This window comes from Phalacrocorax aristotelis, chromosome 20 (genome assembly GCF_949628215.1).
Source record: "Phalacrocorax aristotelis chromosome 20, bGulAri2.1, whole genome shotgun sequence".
Classification (NCBI taxonomy): Eukaryota; Metazoa; Chordata; class Aves; order Suliformes; family Phalacrocoracidae; genus Phalacrocorax; species Phalacrocorax aristotelis.
Genome location: NC_134295.1, coordinates 1129065 through 1152460, shown reverse-complemented (window position 1 = coordinate 1152460; position 23396 = coordinate 1129065). Strand labels below are relative to the sequence as shown.

At 49.9% G+C, this 23396-nt stretch overlaps 1 protein-coding gene across 14 annotated transcripts in view; it reads left to right on the top strand.

The window, feature by feature from the left end:
- Window positions 1-533: 533 nt before the first annotated feature.
- SCMH1 (Scm polycomb group protein homolog 1) overlaps window positions 534-23396 on the top strand; it is a 76418-nt gene continuing 53555 nt past the window's right edge. For 3 of the 14 annotated variants that reach the window (XM_075114821.1, XM_075114826.1, XM_075114816.1), the window contains exons 1-3: window positions 543-684; window positions 17358-17419; window positions 20649-20733. In XM_075114821.1, coding sequence (XP_074970922.1) covers window positions 20709-20733 — 25 coding nt within the window. In that variant the 5' untranslated portion in view covers window positions 543-684; window positions 17358-17419; window positions 20649-20708. Of the gene's footprint in view, window positions 685-5807; window positions 6325-16129; window positions 16205-17312; window positions 17420-20648; window positions 20734-20762; window positions 21444-23396 lie in introns of those variants that run through there. The other 11 variants (XM_075114828.1, XM_075114829.1, XM_075114827.1 and 8 more) reach the window with 9 other exon arrangements.

The following is a 23396-nucleotide window of genomic DNA, read 5'->3' as shown; positions in this document are numbered from 1 at the left end:
GGGGCCTGGGGCAGGCTTGGGGCTGTCCCCCATGGGGGGGGAACCCTGATATGGATGGACATCATTCTCCAGTACCCAGAGGGGCCCTGGTAGGCACTGGGGGATCCATCCTTGGGAGTGGGGATCACAGTGGGGGTCTGCCTCATGCCAGTCTGTCCTGAATGGGCACGGGGGCATCCGTCCCCAGGCTGTGGATCATGGTGTGAGTCTGCCCATACCCAGTGTGTCCTGGGTGGGCACGGCGGGGGGGTCCATCCCCATACTGGGGCTCACGGTGGGGGTCTGCCCCATGCCCAGAGGGTCCTGGGTGGGCACGGGGGGGGTGTCCATTCCCAGGCTGGGGCTCACGGTGGGGGTCTGCCCCGTGCCCAGAGTGTGGGGTGGGGACGGGGGTCTCTCCCTGCTTGAGGACCGGTCCCGAGTGGACACGGCGTGTCCCGATGCTCAGCGACGCCCCAGGGGAGGGCGTGAGGGGAGGTGAGGGCCGGGCCGGGCCGAGCCGAGCCGAGCCGAGCCTGGCCTAGCCGCAGCGGCGCCGTCCCGGGCGGCAGGGGGCGGCGCGGGGCCGGGCCGGGCCGGGCCGGGTCTGTCCGCGCTCCCTCCCCTGCTCCCCGCCTTCACTGCGCATCGGAAACATGGCGGCGGCGAGGGACTGAGCAGCCCCAGCGCTCGGCGGACGCGCAGGTGAGGCGGGCGGCGGGGGCGGCGCGGTGCAGCCTCGGCCCGGCACGGCACGGCGCGGCGAGGCGCCGCCGGAGGCCGGGCGGGGGCCGGGAGCGCAGGCCCCGCGGCGGCGGCGCGGCAGGCCCGGCCCGGCCCGGCGCGGATCCCAGCTGTCAGCGCGGCCCGGCCGCCGCCTCCCTCGCGGGGCCCGGGCGCGGCGGCCGCGGTCCGGGGGCCGCCCTGTCACCGCCGGCACCTGTTGGTGCCCCCCGGGGCCTCGCCGGCGGCGGGGCAGAGGCCCGGGGGGAGACGTGCCGGCCTCCCGCGCCCGCCCGCGGGCCCCCCGCCGCCTCCCGGGCGGGGTGTAGCTGCCGGTGGAGCACCTCCGAGGGGCTTTGTTGTTCTTCCAGGTGTCCCCGGGCAGCGCTCGGCTGGGGCGGCCCTGCCGGCGCGGGGGGGACGGGGCGCAGCCGCTCTTGCAGCGGTGCCGGGCCGCGGTGAGGGTGTTCGGCAAAGGCCTCAGGGCGGTTTTTGCAGACCTGCCCTCCTCCTCCTCGGGCGCTGCTCGTAATCAGCCGGACACTCCTTTCATGAAAAGGGAAGCACACGGAGCTGCTGGAGGGTTCGCAGGAGGTGGCCCCCGCCTGCAGGTTGTGCCCGGGGAGGGGTTGTGCCCCGCAGGGTGTCAGGGAGACCCTCCCGTAACCACCCCGTGTGGCCGAGATGGACGCGGATGCTCTGAGCGGGGCCCGCCGCCGGGTCGGTGCCGAGGGCGATCCCGGGGAGCGGGCGGAGGAACCCCGTAACCGCTGGCCCCGGGGAAAGGTCTGCGCCTCCTTCGCAGCCCCGCTGATCGAGCACTTGAATAGAGCTGGGACTAAGACAAGATTTGAGCTTTTTGTGCACAGTAAAATGATTGAAAATAAATACGGTGCCAAGCTGGCTCTTGCCAGACGTCGTTCAGGTTTAATCCGCAGGCTCTTTGAAGCTCCCGTGTAAGACTGTGGCAGCAGTTTGGAGTCTAAAGGCAGAGAACGCAAATCTAAACAGGCGGCCTAAGTTTCAGATGCACTGAGCAGCTCAGCTCCCTTTGGCCTCGGTGGTTTTGGATTCAGCAGATGAATACAAAACTAATTATTTCCATGGGTAAAGTCAGGATGTGGAGACCCAGCTCCAGGGTACCCGGCTTTGATTTTTGGCTGTGTTTCTGTTTATTGTTGTTGTTTATAGTAAACACCGTGCAGTGACTGGCTGAGAACAGCCATGTGGTGGCTGCTCTTCGGCAGCCAGTAATATTGGGGAAAAATACTTTCCCACCTCGGTTCAATTGCCTGAGCGACGGCGTGCGGTGGGTTGTACCGAGGATGCCGGCAGAGGCACGGCTGCTTCTCCTCCTTCTCTCCACCTTCCTCTTCTCTTACTCTCACGGTTCTGCTGGCCGGGCTGTGGGATCCCCGTGCTCATGCTGGAAATACTTGGGAGTGTGGGACGGTGGTTTCATACCTCCCTTGCCCTTTGTAGCAAGCACCGGCTTGCGGCTTGGCGCTAACTTGGGGAATAAAACTCGGCTTGTGGGGGTACTCGGCTCGGGACAGACTGGGCTGCATCCTCACAGGGCCTGCGCTCTGCAGTTGGGTAGTTCAGGATCTGCCCAGTAGATGGTATGAAAATGCAGACAGAAGTAGGAGAGTCCCTTACAATGGGCAAGAAGGAAATGCAGGTATTGCTGTGCTATTTGAGGTATTTATTTTATAAGGTTAAAGCACATTTTATTTGAGAGAGATATACTGACCCGCGGTCCTCCTTTTTCAGTATTTACATCTTAGGAAATGATAAATTGACATCTTGATAATCTGCTTTTTAGTCAAACATTTGGTATTAAATCAAGTGATTAGCTAATTAAAGCTAAGCAAACGCAGAGTTTGGAACAGGAGTGCAAGTGGCATCCCCAGCAAGTTGTGAGCCTGTGCCCCCTTCTTTTCCGATGTCTAAAATTTTAATAATGTTAAACTCTTGAGTCACTTCTCTGGGGACCTGATGAATTTTGTAGCACCATTTGGTGTCTTTAAATTAAAGATGCTGTTAGGGGATAAAATGGTGGTGTTACTCATCTGGTAGCTGTTTCAGGCCAGGATGGGAGTGGGCTGGGGGTTGTATCCTTGCTGTATATCTAAGTTAAAGGAATCTCTGAAGCTTGATTTCATAGCCTCAGACAGAGGGCATCTAGCAAGGACCTCCAGAGGTGTTGTCGTTGTTTCCCAACCCTGGGGTAAGACCAGGTACACATCTAAACCCTTTCTGAATAATATTTCTTCTTTTAAGGCTCTTCCTGCTGGCAGTTTCACATCCTGTACAGGTAATGTACACCACCACTCGGGCCTCCTCAACATCCGAGAGGTTTTCACGGTGTTTAACCTAAATCTTTGTCTTGCAGTTTAAGCCCATTCCTTCCTCTCTGATCTCCAGCGCACGTGGAGAACATGCTACTCCTGCATCTCTGCAGCTAAATTTGACATATCTGAAGACTTTGTTTTCTATTCCTAAGATGAACTAGCTCTGTTTCTCTGGTCTCTTTGCATGGGCTTATTGTCTGCAGAGCTGATCTCTACCCCTCTCTGGACTGGGCTGTCGATTCACACTTTTCTTAAAGCGCTGTGGTCAGGCTGGGCTTTGTAGGACTGTGTTAGCTGAGCTTCTCTGGAGCGGTTATAATAAGTGGGTCCAAATGACCCCATTTTGGGTATGTTTGAGTTCTGTTATGTGAAAAGACTGCAGATCTTTGTTTGCATATTTGCACATTGAACTAGCGGTGTGGGCTCAGAGCTGGTGCAAGTTCAAGCTTGGCATATTTGGGTCTTTTATAGCTGCAATGTTTGCATCTAGCCCCCTGTCTTTTTTCCTTTCTTGGCTGCAACTGATGCTCAGTTTGTGATGAGACAAGCAGATTTGCAGTCATTTACTCGTCCATTTATGTTTGAAAAGTTTCCAAACAAGATGGCCAGGAGGGGTCCGTGGGAAATGAAGCAAGATGCATTGAGCACAGAGCAGCAGCTCTGGCTGCCGGCTGCTTTTGCAAGGTGGTTAATGTCCTGCTGTATGTATATTTTATATAATTCAGAAACATGCCAAGGTAAAAATCATCCCCACGATTAAACTCTCAGTATAATGGAACTGTAGCTCTGACCCCCTCCTTTGCCCCGGCGGTACGCCCTGGCATAGCACGTGCACTCCAAGCCATGAGACTCAAACAACATTTCATCCCACTTTATTTGCAGGGTGACAGCATCTAGTCCTAAAGGAAAACACTTTTTTTTTCCCTTTTACAAACTCATTTGTAAAGAACTCCTTTCTTACCAAGCTTAAATATCTAACAGGGGTGACTTTTATAAAACGCCTGCTCAATGTTTAAAGTGATAATGCAGGTCTGAAAATAGCAGGAAGCACATGAAAGCTTCCATCTGTATCACCAGGTCTCACTGGGCTTGGGCTTGGAGCGAAGAGGACTTGTCCATGTCTAGTGGCCTGAGCTGGTGGTGTCAAGCCAGTATCTGGCGGAGGCACCTGAGCTCTGGAGGTCACCACCACCTCCTGTTTGCGAAGCTGTGCTCTTTGCTGATTGTCCTGCACAGCAGTCTGCCTTAATAGGAAACTTCAGAGGGAGCTGCAATCGTGAGCTCTCACCAAGCAGGAGAGTTCAGCGCAGGGGCATCGCTGCAGCCTGGCTGGTGCTGAAAACTTTAATTGCCAGAGATCTCCATCTGCACTAAGTTTCCTTTAAAAAACAGAATAAAACTTAGCTCTTTTACAAAGGTTTCTGACAGACAACCTCTAGCAGATTTAGACGCTGTGATATACGGTACTGAAATCCGCAGGGTTCGCTCAGACACCTACCAAATGTTTCTGGCACTATAGCAGGGATTTAAGCGGAGTTTGTGTCTGTGCCTCTGCTCTCGCTGTGCATAGCCTCGTGGTTTTATGCAGACTCATCCTGAGCAAAAGTTCAAGAATTTGGCTGTGAACTGAAGGAAAAGATGAACGTTGGTTCTGCTGCCTCCGCTGTTTGCATGGCAGCCTCGTCCAACGGGCCAGATGGATGGGATGATGTCTTAAGCTGCTGTCGAGGAGTCGAGTCTACCAGCACTTGTCTTCCTGAGATCTGACTTCATCAGGAGCGATAAGTCACCCTTGGTAACTGGTCATTGGAGATAAGGAAGCGAGAGCAGAGATGAGTTGATACGGCCATTACCACCACGAGGGAGCTGATGTTCAGCGCAGGACTGTTTTTTTTTCCCCTGGTACAAGCTTGTGCCTCTGAAATACATACACCCCTCTGCATTTCTTGCTCAGATGTTTTTTTGTACGTGTTGTAAATCGAATGACATTAGCACCAGTCAGAAGCCTACCTCCTTTTGGAGATACCTCCTCCCAGCTGATGTGCTCCAAGTTACCCAACTTCAGTTAGCTCTTATGTTTTCCAGACTGACACAGTGTGAACCGTCCAGAAACCTCCCTGTGGCTCGGTTTTGTTTTTAACAACGGAAACCATAGGAGTAGATGCCAGTGGAAATTTGTGAAGCTCCGTCTTTACCCATTGAGAAACACATGATTCCTCCCCTCTCTTGGCCCTTCCAGTGTTGTCCTGGACACTGTGTCAGGTCCTTTCTCCTGGGTACTGTGGCAAGGGTTTGGTTCACACATTGCTGGAGCTACATCTGCTGTGGTTTGCTGGGGCGTGGGGGGGCTAGGCGCACCCTTCTGAGCTCCCCCAGGGTACTGCTGATGTTTGGCTCCAGGGAAAGGTCCTGCTGGGAAAAGCGGTTGCTTTCCAGCAAGGAATTTGTGTCTGGGGGGAGCTGGAGGACGCCTGTGCTCTTTCTTTCAGTTTTTAGCATTGGCAGAGCACTGCGCAGCGTGAAAAGACCAGCGTTCCTTCAGCCTGCAGCGGGTTTGCACCGAGCGAGCCATGGTCTCTTCGGATGCCGTTTGCAATCGCTTTGCCCGCTTTTGTCCGCCCTGGCCTCCCCTTTTGCAATGGCCACACCTTATCCCCTGCTTCTGGGCCTCTCTTTCCCTTCCCTGATTCGAGCAAGCCCCTGCCTCCTCCCACCATGCTAAGCCCTCTCCGCCCGCGTTTGAAGCGGTGGGACGCACGTCCAGCTGCGTCTCCAGCAAACAGGGGGGTGGCTTGTGCTCCCTCTCTGCTACCTCCCGGCTGTTGGCGGTCGGAGAGCCTCCCTGGGCTGCCTGCCAGAGGCTGCCTGCCCTCCCTGTGTCCCCTGCAGCCCACGGGGGACCCCGGCAGCCAGCGAGCAGAGCCCTTAGGAAGTGGGGCTGGGCTGCACACACGTCGTGGGGGGACAGGGACGAGCAGCACTTCTCTGAGGCAAGAACCTGGGCTTGGCTTTGGCTCCCGGCAACATGAAGCGTTGTCTACACCGTGCTGCTTTGTGTCCCTGAACCCGGCCGGCCTGCAGAGGTGGCAGCGTTAGGGTGAGGTTGGCTCCCCAAGCTTGGGTTGAATGTGCTGCAGGGGCTCTGCAGCGTGTTCGGGCACCTCCTAGCAGGCGCTCCCCTCCCTGCTGTCACTGCTGCAAAGAAGCCCTCTCCTGCTTCCCTCTTTTGCCGGAGCGTGGCCTTTCCTGCCCCCGTGGCATGCCTAAGGTAGGAGAAATTTCTGCTCTACACACACGGACCGTTATTTAAGCGAAGGCGCAGTGAGCAGGCAGAACTGCTGATGAAGTCTGATGGGGATCAAGGAGGAAGTTGCACCAATTCCACTTTCTAAAAATAAGTCGAGCAAATGTTCCCGCAGCCCGGAGGCTGCCGCTCTCTATACGCTGAGTTTGTTTGCTTTTATTTTTTGTCTTTTTCCGGCAAATTTTTAAAAAAGATGCTACAGCCCATCAAAATCCTGCAGTGGTTGTGTGATTGGATAGATGTTTATGAAGAAAGCCTTGGTTGTTTCAGTGTTTCTGGAAGCGACCTTGAAGGATTACCTACACGTAGTGTTTCCTAGAGGTTTGTCTCAGCTGTTCTTAAAGATTTCCAATGATGGTGATTCAGGCTTTTCTCTGCAATCTATTCCAGTGCCTGACTATTCGGATGATTAAGGAGCTTTGCTTGATTTCAGGCCGGTATTGCTGTACTTCAACCCCGTCATTCTGACATTTCACCTTCTCTCTGGCAGGCTACCAAAGGGAGGAAAAATTCTGTAAATGTAAAAGCAATCAATTGTGCAGAGTTTGATCTTCCTTTCTACCTTTCCCTTCTGCGTTCAGAGAGCGTCTGCTGGCTCTCCTGCACTGCTGGGTATTTAATTACATGCGTGTGGCAGCCGGGAAGCCCTAGTCCCGATTCCTTGTGTTGTTTCGGCCGTAACGTACAGCCTTTGATCTGTGCTGATGACAGAGAAAATGGGGTGCTTGAGGTGACGTGTGCTTTATTGAAATTGTATATCCCAAATTCCCCAGTTGTCTCATACTTCTATAGCAAAATGCTCGTCTTCAACATCTTACAGAGTTTTTGGTTAGCAATACATTTTATAGAAATCAACAGGATGGCATTAAAAGTTACATTACTTCAAAACATGATATAGAGACGCTGCTGATAAAACTGTTGCTGAGTAGGAAGGAGGAGAATATTGTTCTCTGGTACGGCGTGGGGTTTTGTCTCCTTTGCCTGCAGTTGAGCACTTTACGAAATGTGCATTTGCTGTGGAACTTCACGATCTGCAGCTAATTTCCCAGCCCTTCCTATGCTACGATGGGTCTTCCTAATGACTTCGAGGTGTTATAACGTTTTTTCATTTCAGTCATTGATAAAATTGTTATGATGGATTTCAGGGATATACAGTTGAAATAGGCTGTGGCTTTTGGTTTGTGGTGTTCCCCTGTGCCCCACCCCCCAAAAACAGGGAGAAAAAGGGATGAGGCACTCCTAAATTCTTTCCTGGAATAAGAGTTACTGCCTCACAAAGCCCAGGTGGGCTGGGGTAGACTCCTAGCTGTAAAGCAGTAACGATATTGAAGCTCTCTGCATTGCATGAAGATTTCTGTAATCCTGTAATAACAGTCATTCTGCTTCCTTACTGTATTTTCTAGCCACTAGTAGCTGCTAAGTGTTATCTCTGGGGCTCATATGTTTTCCTGGGTTGCGTTTTCGTACCAGCAGCGTGTGACTGCCCCTGGAGCCCCCCAAGGAGAGACTGCAGCAACAAATGTGCACGATGCCTTTATGGGGCCCCTGCCCTCCTGTTGCCCAGCTCCTGGAAATCGTTGCCACTGTAGTTCTTAGTCTCGTTAGGTATTAAACCTCACAATTTTATTTCAATTTTGCTTCTGCAGAAGTCCTTGGTGAAACTTTTCGCTATCGCGCATACCTAGAGCGCGTTCACGTTGTCAGGCAGTTGTCTGAACGCTTCTGGTGGGTGGATGTCTCTGCAGCCTGCTAAGAAATGCCCTTCCGTGTGTGCCTACGCTAGCCCTCCAGACCTGCAAGGCTGGTGGAAGGTACCTGGCAGGCAGAAAGCTCTACTCCCTGCTTTTTGCTGGTAGCAAGCCCAGTTCAAGGCAGCCCTGAACCGGGAGCTTTGCAGGTGCCCAGTGCTGCGTTTGGGCTGGGCAGCACTGTGCTGATGGCAATCGCACGGTTCCAGCTCAGAGTTCCTGGTGTGTGGTGAGCTCGCGCCTGCCTGCAGAAAGACCCTGGAGACACCCTTGTCATCAGCTCGTGTCCCGAGTCGTTAGGGACACGACTCTTAAGGGACTCTTAAGGGAAATAACCCTTGAGGTACTGCAGAATCAATAAAAAATGTTTCCAGGTGGGGTCTCCTTTAGAGTACCAGCTGTGGAGGGAAGGTTGGAAACTGCATATGTAGTGAGTGCTATCAGCCACCAAATTTTAGGATTGCTGCTAACTTACATCTGTGTTAGTAGTTCTTTCTAGGTTCAGTGAGGGTGTAATGTGTGGCTCCCACGTTGTTCCCTAACAGGTGGATGTTTACATCTTTCAGGTTTTGGTGCTATTAGTATTTCTGTCCCTGTGTGCAGATTACTTAGTAAAATGCCTTTTTTTTTTTTTTCCCTGTAGCAGAATATCTGCCGTACCTCATGGTATGTGCAGTTGACAGGACATCATCCAGGAGATACTGGTGGCAGCAGGTATTGGCTCTAACCAGCGAGGCCACTGCCTCGCTGCTTGCCGGGAGCCCTTGTCTCTTACCACAAGGGAAATAAACCCTGGCAGACGGCTGATTCGCCTGGCTTATCACATGTCTTCAGAAGTGAAGTCCATGTTGTCATTTCCACCGTCCCAAAATGGAGGGTTTTGGGTGGCTGTACAGTGCCACACGTCTCCCAGCATGGCAGGAGGTAGCGTCTCGCTTGGTGGCGAATTGCCTGCCCCCCAGGGAGGGCAGGAGGAACTGGTTCCACTTGGGCATTATCCAAGTCCCTGCACTGTAAATCTGGGCAGTCCCGCTGTTGTTCCAGCATTACAGTGAGGCTGAGGGATGGCTTTGTTATCTTGGCTCGTTTTCCATCACTGTGAGCTTTGCTCTCGTCTTGCGTGATGCTGGCACAATTTCCAGTTGTGTATGTGGCAGTATATATCCCGCGTTATCCGCTGCGCCGGACCAGAGGACTCGGTCTGTTCTGGGTCTGTTCAGTTATTTCATATCATTGTCAGCTGGAAAATCTGTAAGTGTCCTGTGATTTTATGCCTTTATAAGCTGTACAAAATGTTCAGCAGGTAGTTTAATGTCTAGCAGATACAGTCTATAAGTGCGTTTTTTTCATTAGCTCTTTGGCAGACATGGAACATACTTTCGTGGCTGCAGGATGGACTTTCGGTTGCTTGTGGTCATGTTTTTTTTTTAATGTTGGCATCTACTGTATGTACACGCTGTTGCCAAAATAAGAGATTTCATTGTGTCTTGTACAGACAACAGTGGAGGGCCTCGCAATATATTTTTTAGTTTTCCAAACTCTTGGCCTGTCAGGAATGTAAAGCAGCCTATCGGCGCTTTCTTTACATAATTACAAGCAATCTGTTCAGGGTTTCTTGCAGGAACTGGCTAGTGATTTTTCCTCACTTACTCTCTTGACACAAGATTTCTGTGTACTGCTAGACTGCGCTTTCTTTTCGTATTAAAATTTACAGAAGTTTTGATGGGCACTTGTTAGAATTTCTTTGTATCCAGACTTTGCAGCTTGTAGAGGATATTTCACCTATTTCAGTAGATGTACAGTTTCGACTCCTGGGGTTTTAGCTCCTTAAGTCACAGACGAGACCAGAGTTATACAGAGGATAAAAATAGAAAGCAGTAATTAATACCCATCCTCGGTGAGCCTGGCTCTTCTAGTCTTTCTTAATGTGTTGCACTGCTGCAATTTCCTTTTCCTGAGAAATAGATGAATTAATATCTCTCTACATGAGCAAGAAAATAAAATGCTTGCTCCCTGCCCTGGCACGCCGCTGCCCTTGGGGTGCAGTGGGCTTCTGTGAGCTCTCTTCCCCCGTGCAGCCCTGTTGCCTTGGCAGGCAGCTGCCAGGCTGGAGGAGACCAGACTAATGGCAGGGCCTCTCCCTTCGCCCTCCTGGGCATCCTTCCCTCCCGCAAGGTTTTATTTCATTTCCTCCAAGCGGCAAAGACTGACTCCTCTTCAGCTTTAGCAGGGGTAAATCTGGGTTGTGTCACCCTGCTCTATACCATGAGGGTTTGGATACTTTTTTTTAATTTCTTTTGCAGATCAGCAGGATCTTTTCTGTTCTGTTCCCAGTTTGCACGAGAAGAAACAGCTGCTGGGAGTGTTGGAGGGAAGAGCTTGACTCTGACTCTGGCTGTACTGCTTGGCAGGGGAGACCCTGAGTTTTGTCACTGTAAGGAGATACAGATAGATATAGATACATATATATAGATGTAGATATATATACACACACACACTAAAGGGATCGTGTTACCTTGTCTTCTCTGAGAAAACAGGTTTAGGAGGGCAGAGAGAGTTGTATTTGACAGGTCTGGGAAGGCTGGCTGTATGGATGTTGAGTCAGGGACAGGGTTTTGTATATGGATCTATGAAGAATTCACCCTTGTGTGACTTCAGTTGTGGGCCCCCCCAGCACTGCCCACCAGTAGGGAGGTGGCTGTTGGTGCTGGACCCCAGGAGGTTAAGAAATACTTAACTCTAGAGAGGGTCATTACTTTGTGCTGGGTGAGGGGAGAGAGCACCTTACGCTCCCTGTGCCATGCTTAGAGATCGCTTTGATACTATGTGAGGCATCAGGATGAAAGTTTTCCTCCTGTGTATTTTCTCAAGGGTTATTGCTAAGCACTCAATTTAATTGTTAGGATTGGTTATAGAAGGTAAGCGGAAGACAGGAAAATGCAATTCTGGCTGTATGTAACCATCATTGTCCCTCATATCTTTAGTATTTTAGCTCATTAGAGAGTGGTCTTTTGTCCCTTACCTTTTCTTCAGGGCTGGTTTGCTCGTCTGCTCCCTGAGCTCTCATCTCCCTTTCTGCTGTTTCAGTGGAAACACCTTGCCCTGTGTGTCTGTCCCTGGGGACCGTCCCCCTCCCTTGCACTGGAGCGCCTAGAAGGTACAGGATAACGCGAGGGGTTGGGTCATCTCCTTCCCCTCTTTCCAAGGCTTTCCTCCTTTACACTGCTGTTGTGACCCCTCATTACCATCCCTTTGCGTTTTTTTTTCCCCGCTCAAGCTATCTTTTCCTGCATATGGTCTCCTGAGGATGTTATGTTGAAACTTTATCAAACTTGCATTAACTATTTCTAGTAATGCAAAACCTTCTCTCAGGAATTCTCACATCCAGCATGGTTGCACAGTCTGTTGTGACATTTGCAATAGAGACGCAACTGGAAGTCAGGCCTTTCTTTCTGGATCACCACCTGTTTCCCAGTGCTAGGGACATGGGTATATATTGTCTTCCTGGAGTTAAGGTACATTTATTTCATCAATTAGTATTACTAATCGTGTTTATATTTATCCACCTGATACTTCCTTCCCATATCTTCCATCCCCTAAAGAGCTTAGTTTTTAATAAGATACAGTCCAGCAGAGAATAGATATATGGTAGATTAAACTGGGTTTTGTAGAATATATGTACTGGGTGTTGAGAAGAAACCTATGAAGAGTTCACACGTTGGGTCACATTTCTGGGGCCACATATATTGTGTGTGTAACTGCCGGCTGGAAAAGGAGTCACGATTTATTGTGGGAGGGATGCTGTATTAGCCTGTCACGTAGCTGGAAGAGAAGGTTGTGCCTCTCTTACAGCCTGGTGATGGTACGGAAACCATGCACCTTTTTTTTTTTTTTTAACATACTCCTGTTTAAATTCTTATTTAAAGACTTTGAAGCATCCTATTGTGTGCTTTTGTATGGGGTGACTTTGTAACCGTCATGGGAAGAATCCCATTTCAAGGTCTTCTGTAAGCCATCTGCTTTCATTAATAGCTTTTGGATTTGGCATGTGGCTCAGCGCAGATTAAAATAGCCACATTGCTGCAAAACTTTCTTTACTGCCTGCATTGGTCCGGCCTTCCCGTTGAGCCTCCGCAGGCTGGGTGCGACCTCACGGGAGAGGGTGCTCCTCATTGCACCCTGCTGTCGGTGTGCCCTCCAGCTTGTCCCCGGGCAATGGGGGACGCATGACCCGGTGCGGAGGCGTGTTGGGGTGCACCCTGTCTCTGCACCTCTCCGTGTTCCTGGCATTGCTTTGAAAGGAAACCCTGGTAGGTGCAAAACTGGCACGTGGCCTGGCTCCCTGTCATCAGGTACCAGGGTATGACCAGAATACGCTGGGGTCGGGACTACAGAGGGCCATGTGGGTGATAAATTTTCTCCTCTACATCAAGGTGACCTCCATGGGCTGTTGGATACACTGGCATGCCGTTCTAGAGAGCTTCCACTGCTGTAGCGCAAGCCATTCCTTTTCTAAGGGTAGAAAACTTGACCTTTTGACTGTGTGAGTCCTGCTGACACCGAATAGTTACAACGCAGATGGTTCAGTGGCAGAAACATCAGTCTAGGGCACACGGATTCCATTCCTTGCTTTGGCATGTTCTTCCTATACAGCACTTGGAAAGTCCATCAGTCCCTCCGTTTCTACGTGTAAAACGTGCCTCACCTGCCCAGGAAGCCAGTCCCCGGGGTTGGTGTCTGTTACCGTGGGTTTGGGAGGGCTCTGCTGGAGGGACGGTGGTGATACGGGTCAGAAATGTCTCTGCTTAATGCCCACAAACAGGGACCTGCTGCTTTTCCCAAAGCTTCTTCAGAACATTTATGGTGAGCCGTGGTCTTGGAGGCCTCGTTCGCATTGGGATGTGGTACATGGGCATCGCTCACCCGAGGGGAGGTAACGGCGCCGTGAAGCCTGGAAGTCAGTTCAGCAGCAGGAACAGTGATGAAGGGATATGCTGAAATAATTCCAGAGCATAATGAAGCTTCTTTAATCCCAACTATAATGACAGGGGATTGGTTTTGTATGATTAGCTTAAGTCTACGCCGCATCAGCCAGTCTTTGTGGTGAGCTATTCCCTGTCTCCCTGGCGATGGAAAGCAGCCCAGGTCTTCGCTCCAAGCCTTGCAGGCAGTACTGCCTCAGGGAGGAGCAGCACAGGATCCTCTGCTCGACATTTATCCCTGCCCACAGCAGGGGGGTTGGAACTAGATGATCTTTGAGGTCCCTTTCAACCCAAACTGTTCTGTGATTCTCTGTTGCCCTGCATGGGGAGGCTTTAGGTTTTGGACTGTTTTCTTTCTATTTGTGTGGGTGTTTTTTAAGAAGCAAAGCAACACCGGTCTTAAAACAAAAGCAGTTCTGATTTTTCAGCAATGTGAATTTCTTACAGCAGTCAGCCTCCGTCTTTCTAAAGAGGATTTGAGGGGCCAGAGTGCTCGCTCCCATTGCTGCACAAGTGGCAGATGTGGAGCAGGCTGGCTTTAACTCCCAGATCATCAGTAGAAAAGCCTGTACTGAGATGATTCAGCATGTTAAGGGGCTTCCTCTTAGCAGAGTCAAGCCAGACTATCTCACTTGGCTTTTTTTTAAGGCCCTTTCCTCTCCCTGTTTCTCTCGGCCTGGGTATTCTGTTCCTGGAGAGTGCCAGAAATGTAGTTTTTATTGCAACCTTCTGAATCTTCTTGGAGAGCAAGGTCTGCTTGCACTGATACACGGCAACACGTTTCTATTTTGAGCCAAGGCCCATGCTGGGTATTTTTTTTTTGCGAGAGAAGGAAACCTTTATTGCAATCCTACGAGGTTTTATTTCATTTCCTTCGCAGTCGTGAGAGGTGGTGACTGCTGCAGCCTCCCTTGCAATGGTGAGTGATTCCTTCCGGTGGTCCCTGGTTTTCATCCTCATCCTGAGCTGTCAGCTTTCCCTTGAGCTCAACAGAGCAGTGCCTGATGATCCAGCTGTCATTTGCTAGGCGGTTGACCCATCTCCTCTCCCCTCCAACCTGAGGGTGTCCAAAAGGAAGTCATAAAGTTGATATTTTCATTGTAGAGACATGGTCTGTCCTAGTTTTTTATACGTTTTTCTCTCTTAAAATATGTTCTCCCCTGAAACTTGGCTCAGGAGCGAAGGAAGTGTGTTGCTCGTGATCACATCTTTGAGACACCTCAGTGTCTTAACATCTTTCACAAGAATGTGTTTCTGAGGAGCCAGTCATGAAGTCTGGAGTTTATCAGTCGACTTCTTACATGGTAGAAAGATAAAATTAGTTCCAGAGAGAGAGCGATGTTGGAAATGACACAAAATCCTTCTGGTGGAAAGAGTAGTAATGGTTTGCAGCCATCAGATATTTCAGATCACACAAGGGGATCAGTGCTGCAGATGGAAATACCAGCATTCATTGTTACAGTGTTTCCTAGTATGAACATAACGACACTTGAGACCTAACGAGGAGAGATGCGTTCAGGGGTGCTCTGGCTTCATCAGCCTTTGTTTGGAGCTGCCAAAACATGGCTTTGCACAGACAGGAGAAATAAAATTCCAGCCTTGTCCAGGAGGATGATAACAGGGAGGCAGAAGGAAATAAACCTGTTGGCCAAGACAAATCCTGACTCACCTCTTCCAACTTTGCAGCTACTCGCTCTTGAGAGTTTCCTTCAGGACCCATGTAAGCATTCGTTTGTCATTTCGTTTTAGCGCTCCTTGGCGGTGGCTGGCCCCGAGGAGGCTGGTATTCAGGGCGGTGCTGGGAGCTGTCTGCTGGTCAGTCAGCTGGCTCACCAGTGCACGCTTTGGGGTGAAAACGCATGATTTTAGACCAGCAAAAGTTACAGTGTCCGCAGGTCAGGCAGAAATCTGAGGAGCTAAGTCCAGTGTGAAAACCAAAAGAGGTAAGGAGTGTTTCAAATCACGGGCTGGCGGTTCTCTCATTTCTCAGGTAGGCTGGAAGTGCCATTCTTTCTCCACCGTAGAAATTACAAATGGAAGAAAAAAAAAAAAAAGGTTACAAGCATCTGCTCAACGTGTCTCAGCGCCTGGTTTTGTGGTTGGGTCGGGATGAGACTGGGTGCTCCTGTGTAACCCGTGGTGCACGTATGGGCTTCCAGAATGGTGCCGGAACAGGACTCGGCACGGCCTGAGCCTCTGGCTGGGAAGCTGGAGTGGCACAACTGCTACCCGCCTCGACGGGCAGGAACGGGTAACGCTGCCCCCAAGTTTCCCAGGGGAATTTGTAAGGGATAACTCTTTGTTATTGGAAACGTTGGCAGTGTTTGGAAAGATACCCGTGAAGAAAAACTCAGTTGAAGCAGAGGTTATGTGGAAGGGATTTTTACTAGCTGGACTGGCCGTGGTGCTCAAGATCCATGCTTTTGTTGGGGGGAAAAATCAGTGACTGCAGGCATTTTGCGTTACGAGGAGCCATCAGGATTCTCTCGCCGCTGTCCCATGGGATTTCCAAGAAGCATCATTCTCACAGTCCTCTGGCAAAATGCAGACTTTTTTCTTTCACGATCCTAATCTGTGGGGTATGTATCCGCCCTAATAAAACCATTTTTCAGCTTTGCTGTTGGTAGTTTTCTTCCTTTTCTTTCTGAAAACATCTTGCCTGCTGGCAACTGCATTGTCCAAAGAGGTTTGAAGCTTGGCACGCTGTCAACAAAACTTCAGTTACCCTTTCAATCAAACCTGGTAGCGCTGTGAACTGACTTGGCCTCCATCCCAAGGTTCACCATAATCTTCCTCATATAATAGGAAGTCCAAACAACCCCAGGAAATAATTCAGATGCGAGTGGTGCCTTTAGTGAAATAAAGAAGTGCCTAGAAGAGACATTAAGAACCTCAGCTTTAACTCTTTTCATAATTATGCACTCTGAAGGAGCGGAGGCTTTGTAGATAAAGAGATTACATGCATCTTATGAGCTCTGTATAGCTGTGACAGTACCTTCCACCCACATTTTCTCACTTTTTGTTTTACTGACATTGCAGTTGCAACATTTAGTGGAAGAATATCGCAGAGCAGGCTACCCTGTAACCCTGAAGGTCCCTTCCAATCTGGCACAGGTAAATTGAATCGTTCTCCTCTTAGGGATGATGAGGATGAGCTTTTGGAAGAGCCTGTTGGTAGGAGCGGCGGGGGAGGTGTGTGAAACTTAATTAGATTAAGATGGATTTTGGCGACGTTTGTGCTGAGGGTTGTGCGGCGTGGCCGCCGGACAAAGCGGCCGTCTGAGCTGGGGATGCCCTGGGATGCTCTTCCCAGCCCTGGCTGCCTCTGTGCTGCCTTTAGTTTTTGAACCAGTAAAAGGAAAATACATCCGATGTGTAAATCTTGGTGTAAACCAGCACAGGGGTCACTGGGGTATGAACAAAGCAGATCTCAAGCTGGTGCCCTGCCTCTGGCCATGACCAGCAGCCCAGCAGGAGGGCGAGGGCTCAGCCTTCCCGTGCCCAGAGGCAGCAGCTAACGCGGTAACGTGGTGGGCAGGATTCGGCAGGTCACCCCACCTTTCAGTCGGCTTTTGCCTGAGACGCGAGTACCAACGGCCTGCGCGTTCGTACTTTGATACAGTTATAAAAGCTGTTGTGCTTTTGAGTGTCTTTGTCCTTTCTTAGTGTCTCTTGTTTACTTGTGTTGATAACATCCTCAGTGAGGAAGCTGCATGTCTGTTAGTTTCCAATAAACAAAATTTCCTTCTCCCTGGTACATACTTGGGGTTTTTTAGTATTTTAGTAGGTTTGCCCCGCTGCACTGTGGAAGGGATAATTTGGAGTCCCAGCTCACTCCCTTCGTGCTATTCATTATTTTACATGCCTCTCCTGTGGTCTCCTTTTTATTACTAATCAGGTCTAGTCTTTTAAATCCTTCTTTCTGTGATAGTTTTCATTTTACAAAAGCTGAACTAGTTTATATCAACTCAGTTGATGTGATCTTGCTCATATCAAAGGTGTTTAACAGCTGCGGTCCCGTGTAGTCATCGCAAGCTGAACTTAAATTGTGTCAAGCTCTGTGCTGCTTTGCTATGGCAAGTGGGAATGTTTGTTGCAGCTGTCTTTAAGTTTAAATTTGGATGTTTTAAATGAATTAAATATGAACATGAATAATGCAACCGGTAACCTAGCCTTTCTGCAATTAAATGCAAACTTTTTCATTTTGTCTCTATGCTTTCAGGTTTGGATATGCTGCAGTATTTGTACTGACTTTGCTGTCTTGTAGGAGTGATGGGGAACTAGAGCCCATGACAGTTCAGTGGAGCCGTTGGCAGTTTTGATATCTTGGTGAGTGGAAGTTGTTTGAAACTGTGGGAAAGGCACTTTATCTGCTACAAAAGGCAGCAAATCAGTTGGCCTTTTTAGATTTTAAGGTAGCATCCTGTTGAAATGAATTTGCACATCGATCTGTCAAGGTGTCAATTCTGGAAACCAACACTGCGTAAAGCTGTGGTCTGGGCCTGCAAGATTATCTCGATGTCCACAAGCATGAGAAATACAGTGTTTTGAAAAAGAGGAGAGTTTTAACTCTGGTATGCAGTATTGTACAAGTGTCAGGTTCTGGAGATGGAGTATCGCTGGGCTGTGTAAATCTCAAACACTTTATTTGAAGCAAAAGTAAGATTGTCTCCTTGGTGTCGTTGACCCAGCTGACAGGTCCTCGTCAGGGGCATGTTTGTGTCTGAGGTTGTTCAGGAAGATCTAGCTGTGTGGAGAGCCCATTTTTCCCCCTTGGATACCAAACTGTAGCTTCTGCTATTTATTACTCTTAAGATTTTTTTTAAGTCTTCAGTCCCTATACAGTGTAAAGACCATATCCATTCACACCGCATTTCTCCCTGTCCTGCAGCGCCTGTTGGCTTGCCTGTTCCGCCCATCGCTTTCTTCTCTCTAGACTTGAGTCTGTCTTCTTCGGGAGTTTCAGGCTTGCTAAAGCCTATAGGGCGATTCCGCTTGCCTTCCAATCAGTTGTCAGTGAAATAAAATCACAGTGTATTTCAGGTTGGGTGGAACTTCTGGAGGCTGTCCAGTCCAGCCCCTCACGCAGAGCTGGGCTGGCTTTGAAGGCAGACTCACTTCAAGGTTAGATCAGGCTGCTTAGGGCGGTAGCGGGTTACACTCAGAGTATCTCCACGGATGGAGATTTTACAGTTTCTCTGGGCAATTATAGAATGAAATTACAGCCAGTGGGGATTACTGATTCCCTAGCCCTGTGTTAGTAAAGCCCACCTTACACCAGTTTCAGGAGGCCTGGTGTACACAGGCTGCGTCTCCGTGGCTAAAGAAGAGTGGGCAGGGACTGGTCCCTGTCCCTGGGGTGTCATGAGGCTGGTGGCACTGTGCAGGGCTAGCTGCCGCCAGGGCAGGCGGGCTGAAGCCACGCATCGTGGAGTTTGGCTCTGGCTCTTCTCTGGGCGTTACGTGACCCTGAAGCACACTAATTATTTTGCGTATTTTCTTTTTTTCATTTTTGAGTTATGATTCTGCAGGATGAAACCACATGTGGCTGTCCTGTGGTGTGGGAATGCACGGGGGAGCTGGACGGTGCAAAGCCGTGGTGTAGAGACCGCGAGGGGTGGCAGGGTCAGGCTGGGGCCAACTCATTTAGGCAGTTTCTTGGAAGCATATTTTGGAGCGTGCTTTCCCCAGGGTTGCGCCCAGATGGCTCTCAGCAGAGCACAAGTCCCCAGGCAGCCTAAGTCTTTGCCTCTGGGGAAGAGTCCTCTGAGCAACGTTTACGATGTCTCATTCTCTTGCACAACATGAGATCTTGCTGGGACCCCCCTACAGCGCTGGCTGAGGGATGCCAGCAGTCATCTGCGTGCTTCCCAAGTAGTTAGGGTTACTCCCATTGCCGTCTGCACGGGGACGGACGGTGCGGTAGTTTCACCTCTCCTGCCGAGCCGCAGCCTTCCACAAATCATATCTGAGCATCTCACACGTGGTCACAAATTTTTCCTCCAAATACCTCTGTAGGGAAGGGTTGCACGTGCTCAGGCTGAAGCAGCTTTTCAAAAGCCGTCTGAGTGGCACAGGAGATTTATGATTAGTGTTTAGGTACTTCAGAAAGTCCCTGTGTCTGGGGGAGCCAAGCAGACAGCAGAGGTGCAGAGCCAGAGACGGTGAATGCTTGTCTGGTGCCTTTATGTAACACCTTTCGCCCTGGGTTTTATTGCTGAGAGACTTTTCCTACCATGACTGCTAGCTTTTAGTAAAAATGACTGAAGAAAATTATGAAAAGAAGCATTAAAAGTTGTAAATAACCTTTCACATGTAGATTACCTTCCACTATTGAAAGGAAAAGAAACTTTACTCCTTTCACAAGTATGCACAAACACACGCACTATTTATGAGGCAATAAGAGACTACTGTGTACCTTTTGATTTGGATTAGAAAACAACTAGGGTTTTTTTGCCTTTAGTATTTAATATTCCTTTACTATTTTCCTTCTTGGAGCGTTGCTCAGTGTTGCAAGCACTGCATGTAAAGGCTGTAGTTTGTGGCGCTTTTACAGAAAATTAAACTCTTCGTTTCTCTTAGGTTTGGAAGAAGCCTGGTTTTCAAAATGAAAACTTCTCCCCAAGTTGGACCTGTAAATAACCCTTTAAGCAGAAACTCAGCGTTGTGTCCTGGGACAGCTTCCTCTTACGGCCTGACTGCCCCGCTGTGAACAAAATGGAGTTATACTGACACAGCTGATCTTTCATTAGTTACTGTAGTGTCAAAACATGCTTTTACTAGCTTTCCTAAGGGCTTGTTTGCAGCTCAGCCATTCATTCGATATTTTCTGCTGGGGCTTGGCAAGGCTCAGTGTGTACAGGAGGCACTGCCCTGCGAGACCGGCTGTGCAGGAGCGCTGGTCTGCGTGTACGTGTCCGGCACGCATCGTCCAAGAGCTCTGATTTTCAGTAACATTTGCTTATAACAAGAATGCAAATGCTTTTTCTTTCTGGGGACAGTCCAGCCAGTTTTCCTCCAGTCGGGAAAAAAAACACAGCGCAACTTGGACATTCGTTGCAGTGCTAATAGCAAAAATATTTCCTGGGTCATTGTCCAATTTCTCATCCTTATTACCCAGAACTGCTGCGAGCAATTTGAATTGCAAGTGGCGAGCTGGGGATTGCGGTGCTGCTTTACCAGAGTTAATGCTGTGTTTCCATGTGTTTTCTTTCATAAATTTCAGCTCTGCCTCCCTTTGTTAGTGAGCAAGAGCAGCCCCTCCTTCCACGCGCACACTCGGGACCTGCCATAGAGTTAACACGGAGACTGGCATATGCTCCTCTTGCTTATTTACGCCGCTCCCGCTGCCATAAATTTGAAGTTGTCCACATACTGGAGAAAGACATGTAGTTTCAGGGGGATTGAAATGAATTGTCTGTGTTCAGCAGGAGATGTTCTGTGCAACCCAGAGTGAAAGAGCGTCTATTTTCTCCCCACTGTGTGATTAGTTAATGTTGCAGATGACTGTGTGCTCCAGAATGGGGGAATTTTCTCATCTTTATTTCTTTTGTCCTAGACATCTTCAGTTGTCTAAAAGCAAGCCAGTCCCAGGATAAGGACAGCAGCGAGTGATATAATGCGGAAACCAGGCCCTCAGAAAGGTGAGCAGTGATGCTTGGCACAGCCAAAGGCCTGGTAGCGAGTGGTGTGGACCGAAAGACCAAGCACGGCGCATCGGGAGGCTGGCGATGGGGCGGGAGCACAGGGACGTGCCGGCCGCACGCTCAGAACGGAGTCGTTCGTTTCTCTGGCAGCGTCCAGAGAAGGCTTCATTAATCCACCCCCAGGATGGGCAGAGGAAGAGTCCCTCACCAGGTGCACCCCTGCAGCTTGGGGGGCACAGCGTCAGGCGGCGAGGGTGCTCTGCGGAGCCTGCGGCGTGCACCATCTGCTAGTGCTCCCAGCGTGAGGCAGACTGGCACAAGTCTCCCCCTTCTAATGAGGCGTGAAACCAAGGACCAGCCTACCTTGTGAAGATGAAATCTGTTACGGACACTTACCTCTCGCCGCTTGAGTCTCTCGTCTCGTGACACGCAGCGGCAGCTGCGGCGCTCAGGGCGACCGCATGTGTGCTGCCCGTGTCCTGCCTGCCCCGACAGAAGGGGTGAAGGCGAGCAGACTGCCTGCAGCTGAGCTGCTCGGACGTCTTGTGCTTAACAAAAATATTGATTTCCTTTAGTGTTGTGCCATGCACGTGCGTTCGACTGGAGTGATCTCATCACATGCGCTTTGGAGGATGGGGGAAGGGAGAAGCATAGCGGATGGAGCATCCTCCGCAGTTCTTTGTTCACATCTGCTACACGCTCACAAGGTTTATTGCAGGAGATTTCTATGCTTGATTTCTCTCCTTCCTTTATTTTTTTTAAACATCTCCTTTGCTTCTCTGGTGGTTCATCTTACAGAAGCATTATCCTCTTCCTAACACTGCTTGTCCTTTAATGAAGTGAAAATAAATGAAGGAAAGCAGGGAATGGGGAGAGCCTGCTGTGAGGCAGCTGGAGGGCTTGGTAATAAAAGAGGCAGGTTGATTAGTCAGCAGTGTGGCCGCGGACCGGGATGGCTGAATTTAGCCTCGCACACAGCTTGTCCTCTCCGTCTCGTGGAGTGGGGTGCCTGCAGCCAGTGTGGCTGTGCGACCTGAGCTGTGAATGCCGTGCCATAGGTTGCAGAAGCAACACCTGCATCGTGCACACGTGGGTTTCTGTCCTACTTACCTGCTTTTTTAATAATGCATTGAACTTTTCCTTTTTCTTTATTTGCCTGCAGAAATTCTTGTGTTTCTTTCCCTCTCTGCTGCTTCTGCAGCCTGCTTAATGAGGATTTTTGCATGTTAAAGGTTGAGAATAAAATGTAAGTTCACCTGCAGAGTATGGCGAGAGGCTACTTTGAGTGCACAGATGCTATTAGAGAGCTACCCTGCAGCACTGAGAGGAGCGGTACCTGTCCTGGGGGGGCTTTTTTTGCTTCTGACTTAAATACTTTATGTCCTTTATTTTTGCTTTCTTAAGGAGATGGCAGAATACTGTCCTTCATGGGAATACCTCTATAGGAAGGGTGCCCTTCCAGCTTTTTCATTTGTGTCTCTCCAAGGAGGCTCTTCATCTGGTCCCTGTGTAGTGATGCTGTGGCATCACTATGTCCCTTATATTCATTTCCTTACATTCGTTTATATTCATTTATTTATATTCATTTATATATATATATTCATTTATATGTCCCTTATATTCATTTATGGGACAAAACCTACATGCAGCCCTCCTGTCCGTTGTGCTGAAGAGATCACATCAGGAAGAGAAGACTGCAAAAATAATGGTCCAAAAGCAATTTCAGACATCTTAGGACGCACCAGGCCGCCCTAGCAACAGCCCGTGACCTGCCTTTTTCAGCTACTTGTCAGATTTCAAAACTATTCCTGTTTTCTTTTTTGTTCCTTGCACAAGGAACTGCTTTTCATGGGGGTAAGGTAGATTCGTAGAGCACTACCCAACTGTTGTTTATAATAGCCCTAAAAACACTTTGTAAAATAAATGAGCTGGACTGCAGCAGCGCTCCCAGGGCGCGTCGGTCGGGCAGCAGTGGGTGGGGGAGCTTGCTCGGGGCGGGCTTGCGGTGGCACCTGGCATCCCTCTGCTGGGCTGGAGGCCGCTCGTGGCAGGGATGGGCATCCTCCGCTTCCTGCGCTATCGCTTCCCAGAGCTGCCTTGGGAACTTAAATTTTTTTGCAACTCTGAGTCCCAAAGCTGTCGTGAGCAAAGACAACTCGGATGAGATGTTCTTCAGAGCTGGTGCTGCTTTGCTGTGCTCTCCTTTGAGCTACGCAGAGCGCGCGGTGGTGACCTGGTGTTGCGCATGGAAAAGGCAGTTGTGCAGACGTTGGGAGAAGTCCTCTCCCTGTCACCAGAGAGGGTCGAGGCTGTTTGTGTGAGTAAGGCTGGCTGCAGTAACCTGGAGTTGATAAACACGGAGTGATTCAGGCTCTGCTTCTTGGCGTACAAAATCCACATGAGCCATTTTTAATGGCTTTTGCACGTGTTCCTCTCAAGCCTTGACAGAGTTAAAACGAAGAAGCTCCAGCCGTTCGCTGCTTTTTGTGTTACTGCTTGCCATTGTGGGAGAGCACTAGTTGGTGAGGGCTGGGCAGAGACTAAGATGCAAACGCAGATACCTCATGTCAGGTCGTCTCTGGAGCTGCGTGGAGGCAGGGAGCACACCCTGTAGGTACAGACAAAGCACCCACGTTACCTGGGGTCATGACAGGGAGGTC